Raw genomic sequence first — 27,531 nt, forward strand, 5'->3', positions numbered from 1 at the left:
TTAGATTTGATGCAAGATCTTTATTACAGAAATAAAACATTTACTTGTAAAATGTTCAGTTATGCAAGCAGTGTTAATAAGGCTGCGTTCATAAGCATAATTACTAGCAAGCAAGCCCCATTGAACTTGGTAGGAATTAACTTTTGAGTACAGATGCTTAGGATTGCTTAGTGCAAAAGTTATTGATGGGATGAGGAATCTGAGTTAAGGATGTGGCTAATGTACAGAAATGGATATCAGAAGAATTGTGATTATTAGAAGGGGTGCATCTGAGGGATAGTGCATGACTGCATTGAGGATATAGAACTAAAAAGATTTGGCTGTACAAGAAGTTGCATGGATTTAACTTTGAATCTTCTTGGAATTAAATTGGTTTAAGCACCAGCCTCTACTTTCACCCATGAAAATATCACTCCTTAAGAAATCATACAGATACAGATATATTTGTGAGGATAGCTATTGCAGTGTACAGTGTTCACCAGTCTTTACAAAGGAATTGGTGATCATGGACATTAAATCAGTAATTAGCTTCATAAAACTCTGTTAAAAGGGAAATCAAACTGTGATTTTACCTTTTGCAAAAACCTTGCAAGTACTTAGTTAACTGAAGTAGGTGGTCCTATACATTGTATGACATCAAAATATAACCACCAGCTAGACATTGGACCGACCAAAACTGGGGAGCAGAAAAAGGGGTGGGTGGGAGGGCATGTAGCAAGTAATCAAGATAATGGGGCAAGGCTTTTCCAGAAGGTAAAAGTTTAGGCAAGTGCCTTATTGGGAGGCGAGGAGAGAGCCAGATAAAACAATCTTCTCTGTCTCCAGCAGCTAAATTCTTCTAGCAGCTCCTGGGGCCAGAAGACATATGTGATTCATGGAGTTCAAAGCAAGGTGCACATGCCTCTACGCTTGATGTCAACAAGGGAGAGCAACAATTGTAATTTGCCTTCGGTATAGGGAGGGTAGCGAACGGTGTTGATTGCTTCCAATCCCATGCAGCGCAAGAGTGCACCACGTTGATGAGTGAATGTGTCGAAGCTGAACTTGCCGTGGTACTTGCCTAAGCCGCTGTATCCTGCAACAGAAGAAGAAAGCATACAGTTCAGATCCTGCTCCCTGGCAAAAGCTTAGTGTTTGCCCAACAGCCTGGGCAGATGGGTGGGATATAAATAATAAAATTATTATTATTATTATTATTATTATTATTATTATTATTATTACTACTACTACTACTACTACAACTACTACTACTATCAATTTCTCCAAGCCAGATTGCAGCAGGTGTGCTCAGAAAGAGTTCCCTTATCACAGCCCTTGATGTTTATCTTCAAGGCATTTTCAGGGTTTTGAACCCACTTGGCAATGCATCACAACCTAAAATCATTGACTAAAGATAATCTAGTATCTTATTACCTGATTCTACCTGCAAACAGTATATACTTGGATACTGTGTTCTGATGTTCGGCAAGACTTCCCACTTTACTATCATTAGTGAAAATGATCCATGGTGTGGCACATAAAAAATAATAACCAGCTTTTAAAAAATGTAAAGAAATTCAGCTGCAGGCCTCTGCATTCTTGCCTGGGAGCAAGACTTCAGCCTAATGGAGCTAATGTATGAGTAAACATGCACAGGATTGTGCTGGACATGTGAAACACGTTCCTTTGATTAAGCCTGCCGTATGAATACTGGAGGGGAAGGAGATGCTGCATTCTGGCAGATTTGAATACAAAAAATTGTTGCCATATTCCTATGGAGAAGGATGGTTATCTTGGTGTATATGCTGCAAAAGTGTAATATGTAATACAAATAGTACCTATGAATATGAAACAACTACTACTTCTAGAACTAGAGGTACTGGGACCTGGCCTGAATTGAACAGTGATTCTTCCAGCCCCACAACAACAAAGTTAACCCAGAAAGATTGCTATAATTTGGTAAAGGACGGGTTCAAAGCCTAGAGCCCTTCCTGCCAGCAGATCTCCAGACTACAGCTTCTAAATGGCACGCTGGGGTGCATGTTTGCAGCTAATTCCCTTTTCTATTTTGCATTTTGTGCGTGTAATCAACAAATGCACCAAGAGCAGTACGGAAACCTTCAAGGCCTTTGGCCTTCACCCATGGGAAAGGAAGGAGTATCAAATTGGGAAGAAGCATTTGCAGAGGTAGGGGAAAGAGACAACATGGGGGAGAAAGGCCTTATTCATACCTATGCCACCAAATGGTAAGGAGACCAATGTTGAGTATATAATGGTATCATTGCCACAGAAGTTGCCACTGCTTGTACAATTCAATACTTGGTTCACAACCTATGGAGAGAAAAAGAGCAGAAGAATATCAAGGGCCTTGTCCCTGGTAGCCTCAAGTTTGGGGTTTGACAGGTTTTAGCTTTTGTAATTGGAAACCCTTCCAAGCATTTATTTTCTTCAGAGCTGCATCATCAAACTTGCTCCAATAATAGATGTTTATTGACATTTTGCATCTCAAAACCCAAATGGAAACTCCCTTAACCAAGGAGGTAGTGCTCACTGAGTACTGTCTGTTTTTGTGAGTCGATACATTTATTAGGGTTTTTTTCATTCATGTTCTCTTAGTCCTTTCTAAAAGTTTCTGTACTGATGACAGTGTCTAGCAAATCATCTGTGAACTGTGATGCAGGTATATGCAAATGCCCCATATGGGGATCAAACCTGCAACCTTGGTGTTATTAGCACCACACTCTAACCAAATGAGCTATCTAGGGGAGATCGTGTTCAGTAGTGTCTCTATAACAAAATTATAGCAGGTGCTCTGACTTTTAAAGGATGCAATATCAAATGCTGTGGGGCTACTGTCTAGAAGTTTGCTAAATCTAAAGCAGGGGTAGACAACCTAATACCTGGGGGCCGGATGTGGCCCAATCGCCTTCTCAATCCGGCCCGCGGACAGTCTGGGAATCAGCGTGTTTTTGCATTAGTAGAATGTGTGCTTTTATTTAAAATGCATCTCTGGGTTATTTGTGGGGCATAGGAATTCGTTCATTTATTTTTTTCAAAATACAGTCTAGCCCACCACATGGTCTGAGGGCTGAAAAAGGTTGCTGACCCCTGATCTAAAGGAACTGCAAGAGATGTGTGCACAGCTGATACTCTGCAGGAGTTGCAGTCCTCTGTTAATAAATGGATCCCTTGCATTCAGAGTCTGGATTCTTAAAAATAAAATTACATACAACTTAGGCTTCTGATAGATAGCAGAGGCGATGAGTGGGAAAGTTTACAGAAAAACTAAAACGTGGGTGCAAATACATGTCAAAATGAAATAATAGGTGTCTGCTGCACTAGCACCATCTGCTGGCTATTTGCAGCAGTTTCGGCAGGAGCTTATGTTTCAGAGGCAGCCCAGTCACCCCAAACAGGAAAACAGTAGCGCGTGTTACATTTTGAAGATACATCATCCAACTGTTTTCAGTGCCCATTTGGTGAATGAATTCAGAAAACGAGGTTTTGTGAGTCTAACAAGCCAAGTCACAAGGGATCTGGGATCGGCCGCAGCTCACTGCCCAGCAAAACCTTGTTGGCAAACATGGTGTTGCCACAATGCAGCGCAGCCCCTTTATTGGGGCTGGGAGGGTGAGGTCAACTCAGCGGCAGAGCTGAGTTGTATATAGAAAGTCTCAGCGGGTTTGATCCATGGCATCTCTAGGTAGAGACAATGCTGATCTGGATGGGCCAGTGACCTGACTGTTTAAGGCAGCTTCATATGGGCCTATGAAAAACATACACATCTGGGGCATGAATTGGCACTTAGGACTGTGGCACAGTTTCCATTCATTTCAATGGCATTTGTATAAGAACTTTTCCTGATGGACTGTTCCCATGTGCTTTATAGGGATCTTAATTCACTTTTGCAATATATCACATTTTAAGCCCCCCCCCCTTAAATAAGGTGGTTTATTTTAAATGTGAACTGAAATTTTGAACAAAAACAACAAAGAGTTTTGTGGCACATTAAATTCATGCTGAAATGCTATACAGATTTTCCTGAGCTACAAAGAGCAATTCAAACCACTAGGTCTGCTGGCAAGGAGGGGTTTGGATATTGTGGACGTTGCATGGGGTAAATCACGAGCGTGTCTGACCCCTTGCAGATTTCCCCACTTTGAATTGCACAGTAAGCCTCCACTTAATTCAGTAGAACTAACTTTCACATGAGCATGCATAGAATTGTGTGTGAGAGAGGGGGAGAGAGAGGGGTGGGAGAGCTTGCACTGTTGTTGTTGTTGTTGTTTAGTCGTTTAGTCGTGTCCGACTCTTTGTGACCCCATGGACCAGAGAACGCCAGGCACCTCTGTCCTCCACTGCCTCCCGCAGTTTGGTCAAACTCATGCTGGTAACCTCGAAAACACTATCCAACCATCTCATCCTCTGTCATCCCCTTCTCCTTGTGCTCTCCATCTTTCCCAACATCAGGGTCTTCTCCAGGGAGTCTTCTCTTCTCATGAGGTGGCCAAAGTACTGGAGCCTCAGCTTCACAATCTGTCCTTCCAGTGAGCACTCAGGGTTGATTTCCTTCAGTATGGAGAGGTTTGATCTTCTTGCAGTCCATGGGACTCTCAAGAGATCTTTTAAAACTAAAAGATACAAAGCATTGGGTACTCCCTCCCCTTTAAAAAAGAAATAATGGGCTCAAAATCTCGCAGGTAGGTGGGGGAATGGAACTATACTGCAATGTCAGAGCCACTATCCAAGGAAGTACACTGGACACTAACACTATCACCGTCCCCACATCCAGAGTGTGATAGGAATTTTATGGTCTTAGAGCTCTCCCAATATTCATGCTACTTGAGTGCAGGAATTGCTGTTTACCAGCAACTCTGGCTAGGAAGAAGGATTTACCTTGAAAGGCGGTTTTACAAAACACACTGTCTTTTGTCCAGAAGCCAAAAGCCTCTGTGTGTGATTTATGCCACTGATACATATAATAACTGGTGTATTTACGGGCTGCTTTGAAGCCTGAAGATTAAAGTCTCCGCCACCACAGCTATCTAAAGATGTTAATAACTTCAATTACACCAGCAAGGCATTCTAGTGTGTCTCAGCCACACAGCCTCACTCACTGCAAAGATAGTTGGGCTGCCAGTCTGCCAAATGAACCTCTTGCTCCAAAATTACTATTCACTGCAGAAGGGACAAAACTGAAATGATATGGCACACTTGCTGGTTTTTTAAAACCCTAAAGCCTCAGCTCTACTTTCTGTCACTTGGTTTTCTGTCACCTTTTAATGTTAGGCTAAGGGACTAGGGGATAAATAGGAAGAGAGCTGGCCATAGACCAAATTCTGACTATTTTTCAAACAGCTGCACACTAGATTACTTGTAGCACCACTTGATGGTCCTTGTTCCGTGTATAGCTAGATACTTCAGTACATTTTTTATTTTATGTTAAAAAAAAGGCTTAGTGGGCATGTATTTGTATCCTTGTCCATCACAACCACAAACAACCTCAGGTTCTATGTTTGTAGGTCAGAGCAAATTCACTGCTGTCAGAATTCACTGTGGTCACTGATTTTCACGGTACAAATATAGCTTGTTCTTTCTTGCTCAGGTTAAAATCCTATGCATACTTACTTGGGAAACGAGGCTGCAACCCTCTATGGATATAAGCCCATACATGTTTCTTAATAATGCTGTAGCTAAGTCTTCTTTAACTCCATGGAATTCACTTCTTAAGAAACAAGCCTCGGGCTGTGCATTTACCATATACACAAACATTTGTTGTATGTTACAAAGAATCTCGAGGTCCAACATGCCTCCTTGCCACCGGCGCACTGTTTAAACACTGTGGGCATGCAGAGGTATGCTGCTGGGAGCTGCTCCGTGGACATTATACCAATGTTGATACAGCCAAGCATAAGCACATTTCGAAAGCAGCACCACACTTCTCTGGCTGTTGGCCAGCTTGGGTCACGTTCCTGTAACCGTCCCCAACTTCCTGGATTAGGAGAGCTCTAACCCTAAAGCTGATCAGAAGGTTAGCGGTTTGAATCCCCGCGACAGGGTGAGCTCCCGTTGCTCGGTCCCTGCTCCTGCCAACCTAGCAGCTTGAAAGCACGTCAAAGTGCAAATAGATAAATATGTACCGCTCCGGCAGGAAGGTAAACAGCATTTCCGTGCGCTGCTCTGGTTCGCCAGAAGCGGCTTAGTCATGCTGGCCACATGACCCGGAAGCTGTACGCTGGCTCCCTCGGCCAATAAAGCAAGATGAGCGCCGCCACCCCAGAGTCGGCCACGACTGGACCTAATGGTCAGGGGTCCCTTTACCTATACCTTTAACCCTAAAGCATACCTTGCAGTCGCAGGAGAAGGCATAGGCAACCAGTGGGCGTTGCTTTCTATTGATGTAGTGGATGGCCTCGTCCAAGTCTCCCACAGTGAAAATGGGCAGGATGGGCCCAAAGACCTCTTCTTGCATGATTGGCTCCCACTCCTTCACATCAGCCAGTACAGTGGGGGCTGCAGGCAGAAGATTGCATCAAGACACATTATATTCTCAGATTGCTCCCATGCCTTCCAATTCAGCCATGGCCTTCGTTTCACCCAAGGCTGCACTTCCCAGTGCACAAGCCCACAATTTGCCTCTGAATGCCGGTTACTAGGGAGTGCAAGTGGGTCCAGTGCTCTTGTGCTCAGGACCTGCTTGTGGGCTTCCCTCTAGGCATCTGGTTGGCTACTGTGAGAACAAGATGCTGGACAAGATGGGCCTTTGGCCTGATCCACCAGGGTTCCTCTTGTGCTGTTAAATGTTTTTAATATATTTTAATTCTGTTTTGTTACATTGTTTACTGCCAAGGGCTCCTTAGGGAGAAAGGGCAGGATATAAATGTCAAAAATAAAAAGGGGGGAAATATCAAAGAGGGTCTCCTGGTCTTTCCCCCACCCCAGGCTCCCTGTCAGCAGGTCACTTGCTCACCAATGTAACGGTCACACTCATCAGACTCTCCACCAATGGCCACTCGGCCACATTCCAGGAATGCTCGAAGGCGCCGGAAGTGCTTATCGTCGATCAGACGGCCAAAGTCGGGCGAATCCTGGGGGCAGTCACCGTAGAATTCACGGATAGCTTGACGCAGGCAAGGCATCAGCCTCTCCTGCGTTTCAATGGTGCAGATCACATAGTCTGGTGCAATGCAAGTCTGGCCAGCGTTGAAGAACTTTCCCCAGACAATTCGGTTGGCCGCATTCTGGAAATTGCAGCATTTATCCACATAGCAGGGGTTTTTGCCCCCCAGCTCCAAAGTCAATGGGGTCAGGTGTTTGGCTGCTGCAGTCATGATAATCTTTCCCACGCGAGGACTCCCTGCAGAGGGATGGCAAGATTGAGGGGAGTCACGAGAGAGATACGCTACTCCTCAAACTCCCACCTCACATTCTGCACCAAGATAACCCCAAATCCTGTGCTTAAAGTAAGAATCTGTGTAAAAATGAATTCTGGAAATAAGTAACATAGCCCATATTTAATTTTTATAATTTACTGCCGTTCCAAGATCAAGGTTTGCTTTTTTAAAAAAGTAGAAATCTGACATTCTGTTGGGATGTGGCTTATGAGAATGCTTTAATTTTATAAACACTATATAAAGGGTGATGGTAATAAAAATGGAGGTGTTTTTTTTTTAATAAAAAGGAGAGATCACCTGTGAAAAAGATGTAATCAAACTGGTTCTCCAGGAGTTTGGTTACCTCTTCAGAGCCACCTGTCACTACAGCAAAGGTTTCCTGTAAAATAAGAGAAGGTTCGCATTAGACAAATTCATGCAGGATAAGGCTACCAGTGGCTATTGTTATGAAGAGTGCAGCTCTCCAAATCAGTGATAGTGAGCCTCTGAATACCAGTTGCTGCGGAACAACGGCAGGAAAGTGATGGTGTGCTCATTCCTCCCTGGCAGACCTCCCATAGCGATCAGGTTGGCTACTGTGGAAAACAGAGTCCTGGACTAGATCCAGCACAGCTCCTCTTATGCAATTCAGTTAACCACTACCACCACCACCCTCCTGAGAGATAGTTCAGTGATGGCCCCTGCACCACCGCTTGACAATACCCATCACACCGGGGAAGGAAGACAACGGTAATGCTCAGGAGCATGAAGAAGGCATGTCCAGTAAGTTGGCATCAGTTGTGCTCTGAGAAAACAAGAAAGAACCAAGGAACTCACCGGGTCAAGATAACAAGGCAGCGCTTCGGCAAGAAGCCTTTCCGTGTGGCGGGCTAGCTCTGCGGGTTTGACAATCACACAGTTCCCTGGTGGGAGAAAAGGGACACATTACCATAACGACAGGCGACAGAAAGACTTCAGCATGTCTGGAAACAAGGAGCTGCCGCTGTAAAGAGACCAGTGGAAGAAGGGAGATGCTGTGAAGCACTAGATGGAGGACCTCTGATGGTTTTTCACTCACCAGCTGCGATGGCCCCCACAAGAGGCACCAAGAGAAGATGGATGGGGTAGTTATAGGGTGCAATGATGACGACCACGCCGTACGGGTCCTTGCGGATGAAGGCACAGTCAAGCTTGGTGGCCTATAGGGAAGTGAAGGCACACAAAAAAATCTATGAAGCAAGTGGAGCAGAGTGAAGAAGAGTGAAGCGAGTTGTAGAAATGAAAGCCTGAATGTGCATTTCAACCATTGCTGATCTTTAGTGTGAAAATGCATTCAGTCAACATAGCTAAAATGGGGCACTTATGTGATCTTACTAAACCCGTGGGAATTTGAGTGCTGCTGGCACAGGAACTAAAGCACTAGGAGACAAGCTGCTGGAGGCCCTAGTTTGAGACCTTACATACAAATAGATAGATAGATAGATAGATAGATAGATAGATAGATAGATAGATAGATGATAGATAGATGATAGATAGATAGATAGATGATAGATAGATAGATAGATAGATAGATAGATAGATAGATAGATGATAGATAGATGATAGATAGATAGATGATAGATAGAGAGATAGCGAGATAGAGAGATAGAGAGATAGATAGATAGATAGATAGATAGATAGATAGATAGATAGATGATAGATGACAGATAGATAGATAGATAGATAGATAGATAGATAGATAGATAGATATAGATGGATAGATAGATAGATGATAGATATAGATATAGTAATAATAGTGAATGAGTTAAATGACTCCTTCGAACAGAACTTCCATATAACAGTTTTGAAAGGGCACGGCACAGATACAAGATCCACCCCCAGTTTAATGAGCACAGCTTCTAGACTTTTCTCCCCATTTAACACACGAGGTCATCTTTCCTCTTTTTTCAACTCAGCCTCCTTACCAAGTTCTTGCTCACGTTTTCATCCTTCATCCAACAGGACAGGTTGTTAAGAGCATTGTTCACCTCACTCCTTGTGAAGGCAACCTCAGCGACCTCCCCTTCGAAATGGGGCTGTACAGAGGACGCAAGAAAGAAAATACATTAGCAGAGTCCATTCTGGGCTGAAGAGCCACACCATGCCGTAACCCTTGTGGTTCCTCTGACCTGGATGACCACACTCACCCTTCGCATGTCTTGATTCAGGGCATGCAGGAGATCTGACCTCCTCTCCTCCAGGAAGCGATTCAGGGCCTCCAGCTGCCCTTGCCGATACTCCATGGGACGTGTCTTTCCCGTCAGCCAGGTGGCGCGCAGGCAGTCCACAAGGCCAGCGTAGGGGTTCATTCTGGAGAGAAAGCAGGTGCTCTCATTTATTTATTTTACTTATTTGAGGCTTGTGTATATCACTTTTCATTGTATGGACCCAAAGCAGATTGAAGAGCTGCTGCAAGACCCCCATGTCATGGATCATTTATGAAAACACCATCCCCTAAATCAGGATGCCCCAGAATTGTATCATCCTTGATGGGTGTCTGCTTTCCTTATTTTGTTTATTATTGTGTGCCTACCTGGGGAGAATCATCTCCTGCTTAACAGCTTCTCGTCCTATTAATGTAGATGCACAAAACCCTATTGTGCTTCAGGAAAGGGTCAATGAAATGTTTTTCCTTCGTGCTCTGGAGTGGGGTGTGGGTCACGTTGGGGCTGGTATGCATATTCCACACACACAATAGGGTCTGGTATTTAGGAGCTACCACCACATTTACCTCACAAACTCAGCTGATAAGGGTGACATTCAGAGAATCAACGGAGCCCCACTAAGAACTGGCTGCTCACTGGACAGCCTGCACGTTAGCAATACTTGCCTCATCTGTTCAAAGTCAAAATAACTTTGGGCTGCACTGGATTGTACTGGGCTAAGTCCAGAGCAGAGCCACTGAAATGAATGAATGGGAGTTATGTTTGTTCACTTCAGTGAGTCTACTCTGTGTAGGACTAGCATTGAATGCCACCCACTGCAACAAGAAGTAAAGGAATCTGTCTACAGCATGTTCTCAACTACTGTGGAGGGTCATCGATGGGGTGCCCACATCCACTACAATACTGCAACAGGCACATCATAATGCCCATCGGTTGAGCTGAATTTTCCATGCTGGATTTGTTCATCAAATGGTCCACCTTCACTGCCTGCACCCACTCCCTTCTTGTCTGATTGAACAGACTCCAACAGTAATAAAAATGCTAGCACATTTGCAAAGCTAAACAGGGTACAGTATGGTTTCAAACTGGATGGGAGACCTTGTGCTGAGATGCCTGCATCGCTCGGAGCTGGCTGACCTAACTGGAAGAATCCGCAACCAGAAAGAGGAGGAAACACAAGAAGATTGGAAGAAATTTAAAGAATATTTAGCGAGATATTGCAATATAAGATAATTAATAAATTCCTAGAAGTAACAGATTAGGCTAAGGGATAGAAAAAGATTAATAATGATGACTATTATAATTGGAAGTAAGGATAAGAGTTTGTAATGAAAGAAGATATTGATGTTATAAATATGAAATTGGGAACTGCTAAATTTGAGATATGATGAAATTCAGGTTGGAGGGTGTTGAGGAAGTCTTTTAGCAATGTAAATATACTTGGGAACAAGAAGAAAAAATTCTTCTTTTGTTTTTATGTTGTGTTAAGTGTAATGTTTTCCTTTTGTTTTTCTGTTTGTGTGTTATAAGAGAAAACCAATTTAAAAAATGGGGTGGGGGAGAGATGCCTGCACTGCAGTGGGTTGCACTGGAAAACCCTCAGGAAGCCTTCCAACTCTACAATTCTGTGATTTTATGATTCTATAAGAAAGGAGATGTAGGTGCCACAAGACGGTGTGGAAGGACTAGAACAGAAGACTAGAGAAGAAGCAGGCATGAGAAGGCACGCCCCATATATTTAAAGCACATACACATCCCTTGAATCCTAGTTTGTTAAGGGTGCTATAAACTGTAGCTTTCTGCAGGATAAAGCAAAGCAAAAAGTTTAGCACCCTGTGATCCAGGACCGGCCTTACTTCTGGAGAGGAGTATCATAACCTGTGAATAACACATGTTGACCAACCTCCAAAAACCTAACCCAAGCCTCCAAAAACCTAATCCTGTTTCCTGAGCTATTTCCATCTCCAACGTTTCCCATTGAATAGGCTCCACCCTGAGACCTGGCCTGGCACTTGCTGCTGCAACATCTTTGGAGGCGTACAGGTTGCATGGATGCAGTCCTGTCATGCTGAGTAGCATTGCCCTTCTCACAGCTTCCCAGCAGCTGATTGGACAGCTTTTGCTGACAGGAAGACTGCCAGTTTGAACCCAAAAAAGGTAGGTGGAGAAGTGAAAGAGGAATGAGGAGGTAGGATTACGGGGATTCTTGGGATTTTTTGGGTGTAGGAATTTCATTGAACTTTAATTCCTTAAACGCTGGAGAGCAGGACGAGTTGTTGTGGTTCGAGAACAATACTTGCTTTAGATACCTGGCTCAGGTTCATCATTGTAATCCAACTGCTTTTAAATAATACTTTGCCCCGACCTAATTGAAAAGTGTCACATGCATCTCCTGGGTTTTGGTTTATCTTCCAGATTGTGGTGACTTTCTTAAGGTAAAGGGTAAAGCGACCCCTGACCATTAGGTCCAGTCGTGACTGACTCTGGGGTTGCGGCACTCATCTCGCTTTACTGGCTGAGGGAGCAGGCGTACAGCTTCTGGGTCATGTGGCCAGCATGACTAAGCCGCTTCTGGCGAACCAGAGCAGCGCACGGAAACACCGTTTACCTTCCCGCCAGAGCGGTACCTATTTATCTACTTGCACTTTGACGTGCTTTCGAACTGCTAGGTTGGCAGGAGCAGGGACCGAGCAACGGGAGCTCACCCCATCGCAGGGATTCAAACCGTTGACCTTCTGATCAGCTTTAGGGTTAGAGCTCTCCTAATCCAGGAAGTTGGGGATGGTTACCTTCTGATCGGCAAGTCCTAGGCTCTGTGGTTTAACCCACAGCGCCACCCGCGTGGTGACTTTCTTAGTGCTTATCCATAAACCAGTTTTGCCAGTCCGCTGACATTGTGCCTGATTTGCAGCTGGCTTCACGCTTCCAGGCGTGGGCAGCTAAGCTAGCAGTCTTGATCTGCCTGTTCTTTCTTTCTTTTAAGTCCTTTGACCAAACACATACTATAATCTGTCTGTGGACTGAAGCAACTTGTGTTTTAAATTTAAACCAGGCTTGAGATCACGTTGTCTCCCTTGGAAACCCTTCCCTGATGCTCAGTACAGAGAGTTAAAAAAAACCCTTTGTACCTGTTTCCAGATGCAGGTGCTCACAAGTTTTATGTATGCATGTATTCCAGGGCTGTGTCCATGCTCAAGAGAAATCATGCCCTGATTGACACATATTGTGTGTATTTCAGCAGATCAGCTGACTGACACATAGAGGAACTAGCTGACCCAAGTAAGGCAAATGCAGTGCAATTATTGAGCAAACTGCAGGACATGCCCCCATTGCAAACCTTTGATTGCATAAACCATTCACGTGGTATTCAGCTGAGTTTTACATAGAGTAGAAATGAAGGGACCTAAGAGTTATGTTCATTCATTTCAATGAGTCCACTCTGAATCAATTAATCTGAATAGGTTTTTCGTGATGGTTGTGGAGAAGAACATTGGAAGAAGTCGCAACAAAACACCCATGCCATGGCAACCGAATATTACATTATGTATTTTTGTGTTTTTATATTGTAAACTGCCCTGTGATCCTCAGATGAAGGGTGGTATAGAAATTCAGTTAACAACAACAACAACAAAATGGGGATGGTTGTGGAAACTGGCTGAAACAACTATAAAAGTGTGCCTGGGTAGATAAACAGTGTGGCTTCTTTGCTATGCCAACCTTTGTAGTGACTCCTACAGTCCTGTTGTTGGTTCATTTATAATAGGAGGCAGCAACCTATTATGCTTCTTGTATAGAATTGGAGCACTGGGCATGGATAGAAAACGACAGGCAACTATGTAAAAAGTGCATACATTGCAAACAAGTTATATACATGCCCAAATGACCTGTATTGTGGTGGAGCAACCATGGGTTGTGTGACCCATTGAAATTAATAACCAGGACTAACTTAGGTCCATTAATTTCAATGGGCCTATTCTGAGCAAAATGCAGTTGAATGCAACCCCATTTCCCAAAGCATGTGAATAAAATGCAAAACCCAGCATGTAGACTTCACCAAAAACTCGAGTTTTTGTGAAAATGAATGGGTAAGCTTGCATTCTATGCTCTTACAGTAGTATTCCATAGTATTCAAACACATAAATCCATTAGAAATATTTTGGCATGGATTTAGATGGTGCAGGACACAAAAAGAAGGAAAATGTTGACTAGGGCAGCCGGTGAGAAAGATGGAGAGAAGGGAACTCAGCAAGGCATAGGGAATGTAGTTCTGAAAGTCCACCTTTTTGTTTTCTTTTTTAAACGAACTATGAGGCACACACTCACCCCAATAATCTTAGGAACTGTAGTTCGTGAAGGAAGCAGGGAATTGTAGCTCTGTGAAGCTTAAACTTCAGTTCCCAGGATTTTTTTTTCATGGGCCATGTGTTTCAAATGTACATATGCAGTCTGAATCTTTCATGGGCATTAATCACTAATTTTCAAATGTTTTCCCAAGCCACAAGGATCAAAAACCTACCTTAAGAAATGTTGAGATTTTCAGGGAGGCAAGTTCTATTTTAGGGTCTAGTCTAGATTGTGTATTTCATGGTATGGTTCCCTATGAGTAGCTCTGCATATAATGCTGTTTTATGCATAATTACTTAGCATGCATTTAGATGCTGTAAAATCTATATATTTTAAGTAGTTTTCCATTGAGTTGAGTGGGACAAGTTCACATGAGCAAGGACACCTTTAAAATGCAAAGTTCTTCTACAATTGTTATCCTGCTTATCCTCACAACTGAACTATGAACTTAGTTGCTATTATTCTCATTTTTACAAATGGGAAAATAATGGTGTGAGAAAGTGGTGCTCACAGGACTATTCTAGTGAGTGCCTAACTGTAGCAGGGTTGCTACAGTTTTTCTTGCAAAAGCTGCATGTATAGGAACTAAGCATGGGCAACTTCTACAAGTACAAAGATATAGTAAAAGGAGGAAGTTGCTTTCGTTGGCGATGATAATGATGCCTCTAATATCACAGTTAAAGGTACAGAGTCTCTTTGGGGAGAGGTGGTTATATTAACTGAGTCCCAATCCATACTTGGCTCTCTCTCCCTCTTTCCAACCCCCTTGTGGGATGCAATGCTAAGCACCTTTTCCTGGAGCCCCACTGAATCATCTGACTGTAAGGTAGGGCTGTTATACATCCAGATTTTCCAACTTTTGGGTTTTCCTAAAGAAAACAATTTTCGGGTGCATAAGGTAAATATGCACAGAATCCAGGTGCAGTGTGACTTATTTGTGTATCCTCTTCAGACTCTAAAGTTGTGACTATGTACTGTACACATACCTGAACTGAACAGGAAATAGGGTCCAGTAAACACAAGAGATCCTTTCTAACTTGTCCTCTCAGTGACCATTCCTTACCTAGATAATTCACCGCCCTTGTTGTCTTGGCTTGGACTAGGAAGGTCCTGGATTTTTTGTTGTTGTCCTGAAGAGCTCCCTGCTTGTCCTGAAGAGCCTCGTCCTGAAGAGCCAGAGCTCCCTGCTTGTCCTGAAGAGCCTCGTCCTGAAGAGCCAGAGCTCCCTGCTTGTCCTGAAGAGCCTCGTCCTGAAGAACCAGAGCTCCCTGCTTGTCCTGAAGAGCCAGAGCTTCCTGCTTGCCCTGAAGACCCTTGTTGTTGTCCTGAAGAGCCAGAGCTCCCTGCTTGCCCCAAAGAGCCTCGCTGTTGTCCTGAAGAGCCAGAGCTCCCTGGCTGACCTGAAGAAGCAGAGCTCTTTGACTGTCCTGGAAAGCCCCATTGTTGTCCTGAAGAACCAGAGCTCCCTGCTTGCCCTGAAAAGCCTCGTCCTGAAGAACCAGAGCTCCCTGCTTGCCCTGAAGACCCTCGTTGTTGTCCTGAAGAGCTACAGCTCCCTGGTTGTCCAGAAAAGCCTCGTTGTTGTCCTGAAGATCCAGAGCTCCCTGCTTGCCCTGAAGACCCTCGTTGTTGTCCTGAAGCGCCGGAGCTCCCCGCTTGTCCTGCATCACTTTGGAGAGGAATTTCCTGGAATTTGTGTTGTTGTGGTTGGGCCCCTGCACCTTCTGTGCTCTGCATATCTTTAATTTGTTTGGGGATTTCTGGAACTTTGCGCTGTTGTCTTATGTCCCACTGTCCTGAGAATACACTTTGCACTATTTCTCCAGCTAGAAAGAGAGGAGGAAATAAAGTAAGTCAAGTTGTGTGCTCTCTGACTGGCAGAAATTCCTATTGGCTTTGGGTACGATTGCACCTTCCCAGGGAAAGGTGGAAAGTGTTCTATTCTTAAACAGAGCTGACTTAGGTGGTTCTTAGCTTGCATTGGTGTTATGTCTATGGACTCAAAATAATTCTAAATTCTCAGGGGACATTTGCAGCTTGTCTTGTTCAGTGCCTCAATTTATTTATTTATGGTGCTTCTGAGTCACCCCATAACCAGAGTTCTCTGGGTGGTGCACTTTATTTAAATAACACCATTTATTGTTTTAAAACAAACTTAATCCAGAAGTTCTCAAACTTTTTTATCTGGGCCATACTTTCAGAATAAGAATTTACTTCACGCTATATCAGATTTTTTTACTGATAAGAAATACATTGGGACAATATACATTCTGCAATATAATATGTTATAAAGAATATAGACAATCTATATTAATTGTTATAATATAATGCAGTTAATGAGGAAATGAAGGACCCATGCTGAGAGAGACGGAAGTCTGAAAGTATGGTAGAACTGTATTTTATTTATATGCAATATTTATTTATTTTTGTAAAAAAAAAATATTTCTACATAATATATTTTTGCTAACCGATGGGTGGTGGGTTTTTTTGTACTCTTGTGATACAATATTTCAAATCAATAAAACATATAATAAAAAAGAAAGAAAGAAATACAGTGGGAAACACAACTAGGGTTGTCATCAATATCACTTGCTCCCATTTTGAGAATATATTTATCCATATTCAGCAAATAAAAAAATATTATTTTGATTCAGTACTATACTTCACTGAAATGTTTAAATGTTTCTTTGATGGCCCTTGAATCTTCCTACGACACTTGCCATCCTCTCCTGCGCACCACATCCTTTGAGAACCACTGACTTAATCAAACCTAAAAATCATAGCACAACCCTAAAATGATGGAGGTGAACTAATCAAAATGACAGAGGGTTAACACACTGCACAGGGCAAAATAAATTAATCAGGATAACAGCCGAGACTCACATAATGGATATCAATACAAGGTGTGGAAATGATGCTATAACAACTTTACAATCCCTAGAAGAAAAGAAAGGACTTCGCCTGGCACTGGACAGCTATTAATGTGGACACTGCTTGAGCATCTCTAGGGAGAAGAAAGGGAATTTCACAAATGGAGGGAACTTCTCCCCATCATTGCACCCAAAGCCCACTGTATATGTTTGGGTGACAAAGGAGCAGGGCTGCCAAGTGGACCCGGGCATTGCTGTGCTGGCAAACAGCCTTGCTTGTTGGAATGCCCTGCATTGTACTTTTCTGCACCTCAGTTTTTCCCTTTTGCGAGCGAGCACATTCTGGATTTGCCACACACACCCAGGTGGTAGTCAGTCTCACCCTGGCATTGCAGGACAGTGACAGCTACTGCCCCTAGGGACTGAAGATGGAAGGGTGGAAGAGGGGGATCAGCTGTAGGTGGAGCAAGAGCCAATTACAGAAAGGGCCAGCTCATTCTAGGTTTGTCCTCATCCTCCCTGCTGCTGAATCCTACAAGGGACCACACTGAGACAAAGGAACTGACCGGCAGTACCACTCCCTGGGCTGGTTGTAAGTAGTAAGGCAGGCATGGGGGGGGCTGGCTGGGGGCAGACTGTGGTTAGTGTGGCCGTGCCCCATAAGCCAGCCTCCACTATTAGCAGGTTTATATAAATGCTCCCTCACATTCCTCCCTGTAGGTCAAAAACTAGCACACCAGGCAAAGGCTACTACATTTCTTTATGTGCACAGATTTGCAGGAACTTTTATATGTGGCAGCCACTCTCTGCAGTGCAAAGTGTCTCAGTCCATTCTGCCGAGCATGTTTGCCCCTTCAAGTGTCTTCCTTCACACAAAGGTCTGGTACTCCCATGGCAGCTCAAAAAGCAAAGGATACATAAAAATTAGCCAATTTCTCTTTCTTTCCCTGCCCACCCTTGTGCCGTTGACTCAGGCCCTCTCTGAGCTATGTTTCAATTTTACGATTTGGCATTCCCAGTCTGACTCTGAATTCCTGCCTTGCAGTTCATTTCTGCAAGAAATAAGTGTGCCTGTTATGTTTACTGGTTGTTAGTGAACATAGGAAACACACAGAATGGTCACCTGGAGGAAGTTCATACAACGTGTGCAGCCTAGAATGAAGTCCTTTGTATGAGTCAGTATCCTAGATTAATCAGTGTGTTCTGGAATTAATTCCTGGTTTAATTAGAGCTGGCTCACAATTCGTTAATCTCCTCCACTCGCTTGCAGTTGGAGCATGGAGATTTGGGACTTGGATCCTGACTCCATGAGCCCTTAGTGGGGGTTTGAGCTCTGAATTCAAAGACCCTTGTCTTTGAAACAGATTGTTTTTGTTTTTTACTTCTACACATAAAAAGAGTAATATGTGAAGGACGCTTATTGAAAACCAGAAGATAGCATCCTTCCAGAAGAGAATGGTGGGGTTATTAAGGGTGGGGCTTTAATGACCCCACGGGAATCTGCCTGTTTATTGGGCTTGCAGTGAGCAATGAGTGTCCTAACTCTGTGTTTAAAACAAGATCCATGTCTGCATAATGTGTCACGTGGATAATAGCTGACTCAGATTTTCTGGCTAGAACTGCCCCAGAACTGGCTAAACTTGTCTTGAGGAAACAAAGCATGAGTATGAAGGAAGTGTCTAACTAGGAGAGACTGGGTCCCTTCCTAGAATCTGAGACTTCTATGATCCACAAATTGGTGTAATTGGCCTCATCATTCTGCATTAAAGTAGTGGAGGGAAATCATTTTTTCTCATGCAATAGCATCACAAGCCTGAGGTCATCTCTTGACTCCTTTCTTCCATTTGCATATCTCTCACGTGCAGTCACAACAATCACATCATGTCTTCCTTTTCAAGATCTACTCTTTCCTTTCTGAATCTCCTGCTAAAGACTTTGCACATCCTTCTGGTAGTCCCTCCCCTAGACCAATGTTTTTCATTGTTTTTAAACACTGCTTCTGATAACCTGAAAAACGATACAGTGCTGTGGGCCTTCTTCCTACTGTATCTTCCTCTAGTCAGTTGTAAATGCATTGGCTAAAACCATGTTTTCCTTCAAATGTTATGACCCTGTCAATTCTCTTCTTAAATCAGGGACAGGGAGCCTGTGGTCCTTCAGATGTTGAACCACAGCTCCCAGCATCCTTGACCACTGATGGTGCTGTCCGGATCTAATGGAAACAGGAATTCAACAACATCTGGAGGCCCGCAGGTTTCCCATCTCTGCATTAAACCTTTCTCCTTAACAGGTTTTGCATCTAACCTGCCCTCCCTCCCTTTCAAGTTTTTTTTGAACTGATTCATATATTTATCATTATTTACTTCAGTAAAAATGCCTCTTGGTTGCACCTTAATCTGCAGACATACTGGGGTGGTATACAAAGAGAAAGAAATATAAGGCTCCAATATGTATGTTCAATCAATAATTCAACTAAATACATGAACTGGCTGATTCACACATGGAAGCAAGTAATCACCTGGTGTTTAAAACACATGGAAGGAAGTGCTACAAAACAGATGGTAAGAAGCATAATTAACTTGCATAATTCATTGCCACAAAACATCATGTTGGCTTAGCTTGGATGGCTTCAAAAAGCAACTTCAGAAAAACAGGACAAAACAAATTCATGGAGGTCAAGTCCTGTCAATGGTTGATAGTTAGGTTCACTAAATGGAGCCTTCATGTTCAAAGATGGTGTAGCTTCTGCTCTGTACCAGTGGCTGGAGACAACCTGGTTCTAAACAGACAATGACATCACCTTCATGCTCCTTCTGTGTGAGCTTCCATAGGTGTTTGGTTAGCTGCTATTGGAAGCAGAGTACTGGAGCAGGTTGACCTTAATCTGATCCAACAAAGCAAGAGTCAGCAGGCAATTAATATGCCTATAATTAATGCTATATACGGCAAGGCTATATATTGTCTCCCGGCTTATTTAACTTATATGCAGAATTCATCATGCGAAAGGCTGGGCTGGATGAATCCCAAGCTGGAATTAAGATCGCCGGAAGAAATATCAACAACCTCAGATATGCAGATGACACAACCTTGATGGCAGAAAGTGAGGAGGAATTAAAGAACCTTTTAATGAGGGTGAAAGAGGAGAGCGCAAAATATGGTCTGAAGCTCAACATCAAAAAAATGAAGATCATGGCCACTGGTCCCATCACCTCCTGGCAAATAGAAGGGGAAGAATTGGAGGCAGTGAGAGATTTTACTTCCTTGGGCTCCATGATCATTGCAGATGGTGACAGCAGCCACGAAATTAAAAGACGCCTGCTCCTTGGGAGAAAGGCAATGGCAAACCTAGACAGTATATTAAAAAGCAGAGACGTCACCTTGCCAACAAAGGTCTGTATAGTTAAAGCCATGGTTTTCCCAGTAGTAATGTATGGAAGTGAGAGCTGGACCATAAAGAAGGCTGATTGCCGAAGAATTGGTGCTTTTGAATTATGGTGCTGGAGGAGACTCTTGAGAGTCCCACGGACTGCAAGAAGATCAAACGCATCCATTCTTAAGGAAATTAGCCCTGGGTGCTCACTGGAAGGACAGATCGTGAAGCTGAGGCTCCAATACTTTGGCCACCTCATGAGAAGAGAAGACTCCCTGGAAAAGACCCTGATGTTGGGAAAGATGGAGGGCACAAGGAGAAGGGGACGACAAAGGATGAGATGGTTGGACAGTGTTCTTGAAGCGTTCTTGAAACATGAGTCTGACCAAGCTGCGGGAGGCAGTGGAAGACAGGGGTGCCTGGCGTGCTCTGGTCCATGGGGTCACGAAGAGTCGGACACGACTAAACGACTAAACAACAACAACAATGCTATCCCCTAGCCTTCCTTTCAGCATAGTCATTGCTTCCTCTCATGTCATCTGATGCTAGCCCCTGAGTGTCCTCCTCATACTGTTCTGGCATGCTGTTCCCTATGAGTGGATTCCAGTTGCTGCTGTTTGTTGGAATCCAGTGAGCTTGTGCTCACAAATGGACTTTTGATCCTGCAGATTCTTCTGCTAATGAAAAAGGGAAACAATTTTGTTGTTGATGATGATGATTTATTCTTCCCCCTCGAGGCCTAATGCCACCTTCCACCATATTCCGGAAGGTCACGCAACCCTCTGAGACCAATTTTCAGAGGGCACTGGGGACTATACAGCGGGGGGGGGGGGGGATAGACAAAATCTGCCTTTCTTCTTTTTCTCCTACCGGAGGCATCTATTCAGTCAAACACTAGGGACATATAGGAAGCTGTCTTGTACTGAGTCGGACCAGTGGTCCATTTGCTCAGCACTGTCTGTACTGACTGGCAGTGGTTCTTCACTACTGAGTTTTTGTTGAATGGATGGTTGGTTTGTAAAGGAAAAATGGATTTAGATTGTAAAGTTGTTTGTTTTTAAAGAGAAACCGCTTTAGGGGAGGGTGGTTCTGAGAAACAGGTGGCTTTTGGCTAAGCCAGGGGTCAGTAACCTTTTTCAGCCGTGGGCCGGTCCACCGTCCCTCAGACCATGTGGTGGGCCGGACTATATTTTTTTTTGGGGGGGTGAATGAACGAATTCCTATGCCCCACAAATAACCCAGAGATGCATTTTAAATAAAAGCACATGTTCTACTCATGTAAAAACACCAGGCAGGCCCCACAAATAACCCAGAGATTCATTTTAAATAAAAGGACACATTCTACTCATGTAAAAACACGCTGATTCCCGGACTGTCTGCAGGCCAGATTGACAAGGTAATTGGGCCACATCCGGCCCCCAAGCCATAGGTTGCCTACCGCTGGGCTAAGCACTCATTCTTCCCAAGTAGCTCTTTGAGGTTTGTATGTGTCTGACTCTCATTGCAGTCCTACATCTAGATGTGGCATGGAGAAGAAATCTGATTCAGTCCACATTTAAAGGTGAACTAACCAAATTTGTACTTTCTGAAAAAATGTGCAAACCGCAACATCAGGTATCCTTTGGAATTCGCAGTTATCTGAATTTGGTGGTACAATTTTCTAACCAAAGTTGTTTATTTTACAAAAAAATCATATATTAGGGGAAAGTATGCATAAAAATGAATATATTAATGAAAAGAACAAACAAAATTGCATTATATATTGGGAAATTGCTTGCAAAAATGTGTATATTATTTAAAACTGCTTACAGTTTTTTAATGCTGGTTTCAATGTATGTGGTTTTTTGCTTAAAATATTGTAAGTCACTTTGAGTTGGTGTGGCAAATCAAGTGACTAATAAATTTAATTAATAATTAATAATAAAAATAAATTTAATTAATTAATGTGTATAGAAAAGAAACTGATACTAAAATGCTGACAAATTTTCATGATATTTTAAAATGACAAATTGCTGCGGAAATATGGAGAACTGAATTTAAGATGAGAAACTCAGAAAACTCAAATTAACAGATCATCTATCTGTAACTTAGATAGAGGATTTATCTGTTTTTGAAGCTAAAATTCAATGATTTTGTGCTGTGATGATACCTTCAGGCACAAATGTTTCATGCAACTGCTAAGAATGTTGTCAGGGATATTTATGGAATCACTGATAACTTCATATGACTTGTCAGGAATAGGGTCTTCGTGTTTTAGAATTATTCCTTCCTTTTAGAAACATTTGTGAACACTCTGTGCAGAGTAATGGGGAGTGGCAGAGGAAGAAATGGGTCTGCTTGATCAGAGTCTGGAATTATAGGGGAGCCTAATCTACTTAATTTATTTGAGTTCTTCCCAACTAAATTCTGCTCAGGGCAGATGGACATGAATGAACCTAAGACATCTGAATTAACTTCAATGGGTCTCCTCTGAATATAACTAGCATTAGATGAAACCCCTTTTCATGTTGTTATCTGTCACTTTTTACATCATCTAATATATCTTTTGCATGGCTTGAGTTTTCGAACTGCCCATTTTTTTCCTAGAAGTGGATCTGGTTGTCTGTTTTTTATTTTTATTTTAAAGCCTTGATGTGGGTGAGTTTGTGCTGATGCATGTCTGATAATCTATCAAGATTGCCGGTTTGCATGTTATCTGATTTTCTAGATGCGAATATAGGCTATCAAAGGGCGGAAATAATTTACCGTGCTCCAAATTTCCTCCGGCTCATAGCATTTATGATTAATTGCAACTTGTTTTGGCTCAGCCCTATTAAATGTTAGGGAGCGTGTGTGTGTGTTTTTTTTTTCCTTCTCTTTATGTATGCCAATCAATTTTGGTGGTTTTTGTTTATGCAAGGAAGGTTCAGCGCAAAAGATGGTTTGGAAAAACTTAAGTACGGTAAATAAAATGACAACAAATGAAGTTTCCTCTGAAAATCAAGGGCATTCTGGTTGAGTTAAGTTCCTAAATATATAAAGAAACAAATGTGAAGACAAAGAACTGTAATGGAAATGGACAATATTTTTATGTTATGTTTAGACATTTTCTATTTATTTTTTATTTTTTTTGTAACTGTGGATTTGTTTTTCCTTTTTGGTTAATTATATGAAACTCAATAAAAAGAAATGGGGGGGAAAAGGGCATTCTGGTTTATACAGCCTACATGTCAAAACAGCCTGGCCATACAAACCCATTGCAAAGTAGAATAAATAGCACACATAGTGGTGCAGAGATAGTTAAATGAACCGAAATGTCATTTTTTGGAAGCATCACCATACCTTTCCTTATGTAAATGTCTTTACTCAGATTACCACCTTATGCCTTGTCAGAAGTGACTCAACAGGTTTTCCCCTGTACAATGCTAGATTACTGCGCTGTTTTGTTCCATTTAGGAGATAAAATAGTATTCTTTTTTTCACACCAAGCTGCCTAATGATCTTGTGGGTGTTGTCTGCAGCCTCAGTGGGGCCCTGGCAAATAAAGCTTGTACCATGGTTCATAGAGCAGTGTGATCCCCAAAGTTGGCATTGTATTTACCTGAGCAGTTCTTGCCACCCTGGTAAAAACTGACACCCCAATTTAAGGCATTCATACTTTCTGTTTTAATTCTGTTCATATCAGTTCCTATGTCACATTTTTAGTATTGTTCTAGTTATGTCTTCAAATTGTGATTGTACAAAGCAATAAATTCATATGTTAAACTCAAGGTGGTGTTTTTTTTTTAAATAAACTAGTAGAAATGAAACTGTATGGCTACTGAGCACTTCACATCTGGCTATCTATATAAACATTTATTTAAATTGGGGAGAAGTGTTACGTATTGCTATTTTACTATAAACAAAAACAAACCCCAATCAAATTAAATTTACTGGACAATGCAGTATTTTTTTTTGTAATGGTCAGTTTCAGAAACCATTTTTAAAGCTTAGTCATATACTCCAATATAAAATTGACCTGTTACATAATATGACCTAAGAGTTTACTGACATATGTTGCTGACCAAGTTGGTAAAAAACAACAACCCAGCTGCTTAACTGGAAGCTAGGAATACAGAATCTAAACATTTCTTTGGAGTCAGTGGGTCTGAAATTGTTTCAAGGTTACCTCAGTATTGCCAATACTATACGTAAGTACAGAAATGTGTTCTTATCACAACAAATGTAATATAGGCATGTATGGAAACTGTTACCATTGCCATTACCCTTTTAAAATACATGCAAGCATAGACTTAATCCATTTTTAAAGTATTTTAAAAAGAAACAGAGGACTGCAAGAGCTTCCACTAGTACAATGGGGCTTCCCCACTGTCTCCCCTCATGTGCCCCCCACAAATTTGGCTTGGGGGTCAAGGGAACCCATAAATCAGCACATGGTGAAGAAGATGGGCGATTGTTCCACCTGGCAAGCTGACAGAACAACTGGGGAAATGTGATATTGAATTCCTCCCAGAAATTCAGCATCTCTGAAAGAAAATGTCAGATACACATCTGCTTTGTAGTTGGGGAACCGTGGCAAGGGCAAAATGTCACGTGATAGCCTTCAGTGTCTTTACTATTTACATCAGATCTCAAATTGTCCATGAATTAGCTCAAATTAGCTGCCTTCCACCTTTGCCTTTGCTGAAAACGAAAATACTTTATGTGGTTCATTGGACTTGTTGAACTCTGTTGCTACCATTTGGTTATCTATTTAAATGTAACTACACCCTGCATTTTAGTTATAGAGATTAATAAAACAGATAATATAATTGTATTGTATTCTGACTGTATGTTTTTCTATTGCCTTCAAACCAGACTGTTTTAGAAACAGGGAGCTGTCTGGGCATCCATTTAACTTACAGAACCGTAGAATTGAATAGTTGGAAGGGACCCTGAGCGTCATCTAGTCCAACCACCTGCAATGCAATAATCCTGTTCCCATGTAAACAGCGAGCTAGTCAGCAACTTTTTTTGTCAATTTAAGACCACTTCAGGCAAGAGAGGGGAAGGCCAAAGTCCAACCTCCCCTCCTAAATGTGGCAGGTTGCCACATCCCCTTGCCACACACAATGCTCCTTCACACCCCTTTCCCTCTGGGAAAAGAGGCCACATAACACCACCCAGGAGGCCAGATTTGGCCAATGGGACTCCAGGTGTCCTCCCTAGTATACAGATTCCATTGAACCTATTACAGCAGGAAGGAGAGACTTATGCCCCCTTCAACATGTTGTTGAACTACAGTGCCAATCATCCTTCACCATTGGCAGTGCTCACTGGGGTTAATGGGAGTTGGAGTCCAACAACACCTGGAGGGCAACAAGTTCTCTGCCTTTGCTGTATGCTTTCATGCTCTCTCTCTGTTTTTAGTAAGTAGATTAAATACTGAAAAACTTCTATAAAACTTTACAGTGGTACCTCGGGTTAAGTACTTAATTAATTCCGGAGGTCCGAACTGTTCTTAACCTGAAGTACCACTTTAGCTAACGGGGCCTCCTGCTGCCGCTGCGCCACCGGAGCACGATTTCTGTTCTCATTCTGAAGCAAAGTTCTTAACCTGAAGCACTATTTCTGGGTTAGCAGAGTCTGTAACCTGAAGCGTATGTAACCTGAGGTACCGCTGTAATATCCTTTGCAGGGAAATACTATTGGATGGAATCAAAACAACAGGAAATTGCTCAGTCACTGCAAGCATCTCTGCTTCCCTGATGGAGGAATCTCCCCTCTCCTCCCCTTTCACACTATTATCCTGACCCCCCAGATCTGATATGGGGAAGGAGAGAGGAGAAAATCCCACTGTACTTGTGGCGCTTGTTGTGCTGGTTCTCGCTAGTGCAACTGTTTCATCGAATCTTGCCTATAATTTTGATTATACCATTTCCCTGGTAAATACGGGGAGCAGGAGACAGATAATTGCTAGTTCCCTCACCCCAGAAATTGCTGTTCTTGCTCACAATGGAAGCTTTCCTGGATGTTGCCAACAATGGACTTTTGGTCTGGTTCTAGATTTGTCTTTTTTCTGCCTAGACAGAGAATACGGTAACAGCATTCATCCCTCTTGGGGCTCAGGCAGGATTCATCCCAGGAGCCCCAAATGTTTCACAGACAAAGTTCTCCTCAGTGTCTTGGATAAAGGAATCCTAGTGATGTCTTCTGAGGGAGAAGCTAAGGGACATCACAGCAGCAAATACCATCATGTGACTCGAAGTCACTGTTGCTCAGTAGATTTCTGAATTTTCCTTTGTTTAAGTAACTTCCATAGCATAAGAACAAAAGCCATTATTAGTGATAGGTTGCCCAGAAGCCCCTGCATAGCTAGAGGGTTTGACGAGTGTGCTCAATGCTGTGAACTACCATGACCTCTGATAGAGTAGGTTGCCACTTGCCTTGATCCTAATACAGGCCAGACACTTTATTATTTTTGATGTTAATATTTGCCAGTTTTCTTCTTGCAAAGTAATTTAAGGGGACTGACATTAAAACCAATTCAAAGCAACAATAAAAACCTACAATTCAAGCAATACATATAAAAAAGCCTAAAAACACAGCAAAACAAAAAGGCAGGACTACGAGCCCTGCCCCACTAAAAGACACCACAGTGCTATTCTTCAAATTAAGGGCCAAAAGGCAAGGAATAGAGAAAAGGCTTTGCTTGGTGCCTAAAGCTGGATAAAGATGGTGCCAGATCCCTCGAGAGCGCATTCTACAAGCTGGGAGCCACCACTGAAAAGGCCCTTCAGACTCCCTATATGGCTTTGTAAAAACTGTAGCTAAAATAGCTGTCATTGTCAAATGTCCTGCTGGCCAAACATCCTCAACGCTTCCTTAGCTATACAGTCCAGCCAAAGGCTCAGGCCACACATCAACATTTCCTTGTGAAGCTTCTTTTCACAATGATCCTATGAAGGAAGCTTCTTATTCCCATTTTACAGATGGAAACCAGAAGCTGAGATATAGCAACATTCCGGGCCTTGCAGTGTCTAGAACCAGGACTGCATCCTGCATTTCTCAGATCTGATGCAAAAGCACCAATATTCTATCTGTAGTTTTTGATAACTCATTTCCGTACACAACATGCCCTCAGCCATTGACAACACTAGGGATGTGCAGATCTGAACATGCAAGCAGAAAATGCTGTTTTCCTTGTCCTCTCAGCTATCCAATTCCTTGAAGATGAGATGGAACTAGCACCCCCTAGAGGGACAAATCTGGATCTCATCCAACCAACATTCATAGTAGTACCTCTTTCCATTGCTGCTGCTGCTGTTGTTGCTGCAATCCTCAGCCTGTCTTCCTGCTGCTTTATGTCTGGCTGGCCCTGGGTGCTACTGATGAGAGGAAGCCTCAGCACCTTATTTGTTTCTCTGAGAACT

At 42.7% G+C, this 27,531-nt stretch overlaps 1 protein-coding gene across 10 annotated transcripts; it reads right to left on the reverse strand.

The window, feature by feature from the left end:
* On the reverse strand, positions 1-27,531 carry ALDH3B1 (aldehyde dehydrogenase 3 family member B1). 10 transcript variants are annotated; one of them, XM_083727205.1, is made up of 13 exons: positions 27,401-27,531; positions 15,571-15,726; positions 15,301-15,384; positions 14,964-15,135; positions 9,539-9,701; positions 9,317-9,427; positions 8,431-8,551; positions 8,190-8,275; positions 7,671-7,752; positions 6,950-7,336; positions 6,326-6,492; positions 2,211-2,310; positions 1-1,075 (listed from the first exon to the last, which is right to left on the reverse strand). In XM_083727205.1, the coding sequence occupies exons 1-13, from the start codon at positions 27,408-27,410 to the stop codon at positions 882-884; spliced, it is 1,833 nt and encodes a 610-aa protein (XP_083583331.1). In that variant the 5' UTR covers positions 27,411-27,531; the 3' UTR covers positions 1-881. The 10 variants fall into 10 exon arrangements, with proteins under 10 accessions (XP_083583331.1, XP_083583339.1, XP_083583335.1 ...); XM_083727213.1 differs by having other exon boundaries at positions 15,301-15,338; positions 15,525-15,726; XM_083727209.1 differs by having other exon boundaries at positions 14,964-15,384.

Source organism: Podarcis gaigeae, assembly GCF_964106915.1.
Source record: "Podarcis gaigeae genome assembly, chromosome: 1".
NCBI classification, from domain to species: Eukaryota; Metazoa; Chordata; class Lepidosauria; order Squamata; family Lacertidae; genus Podarcis; species Podarcis gaigeae.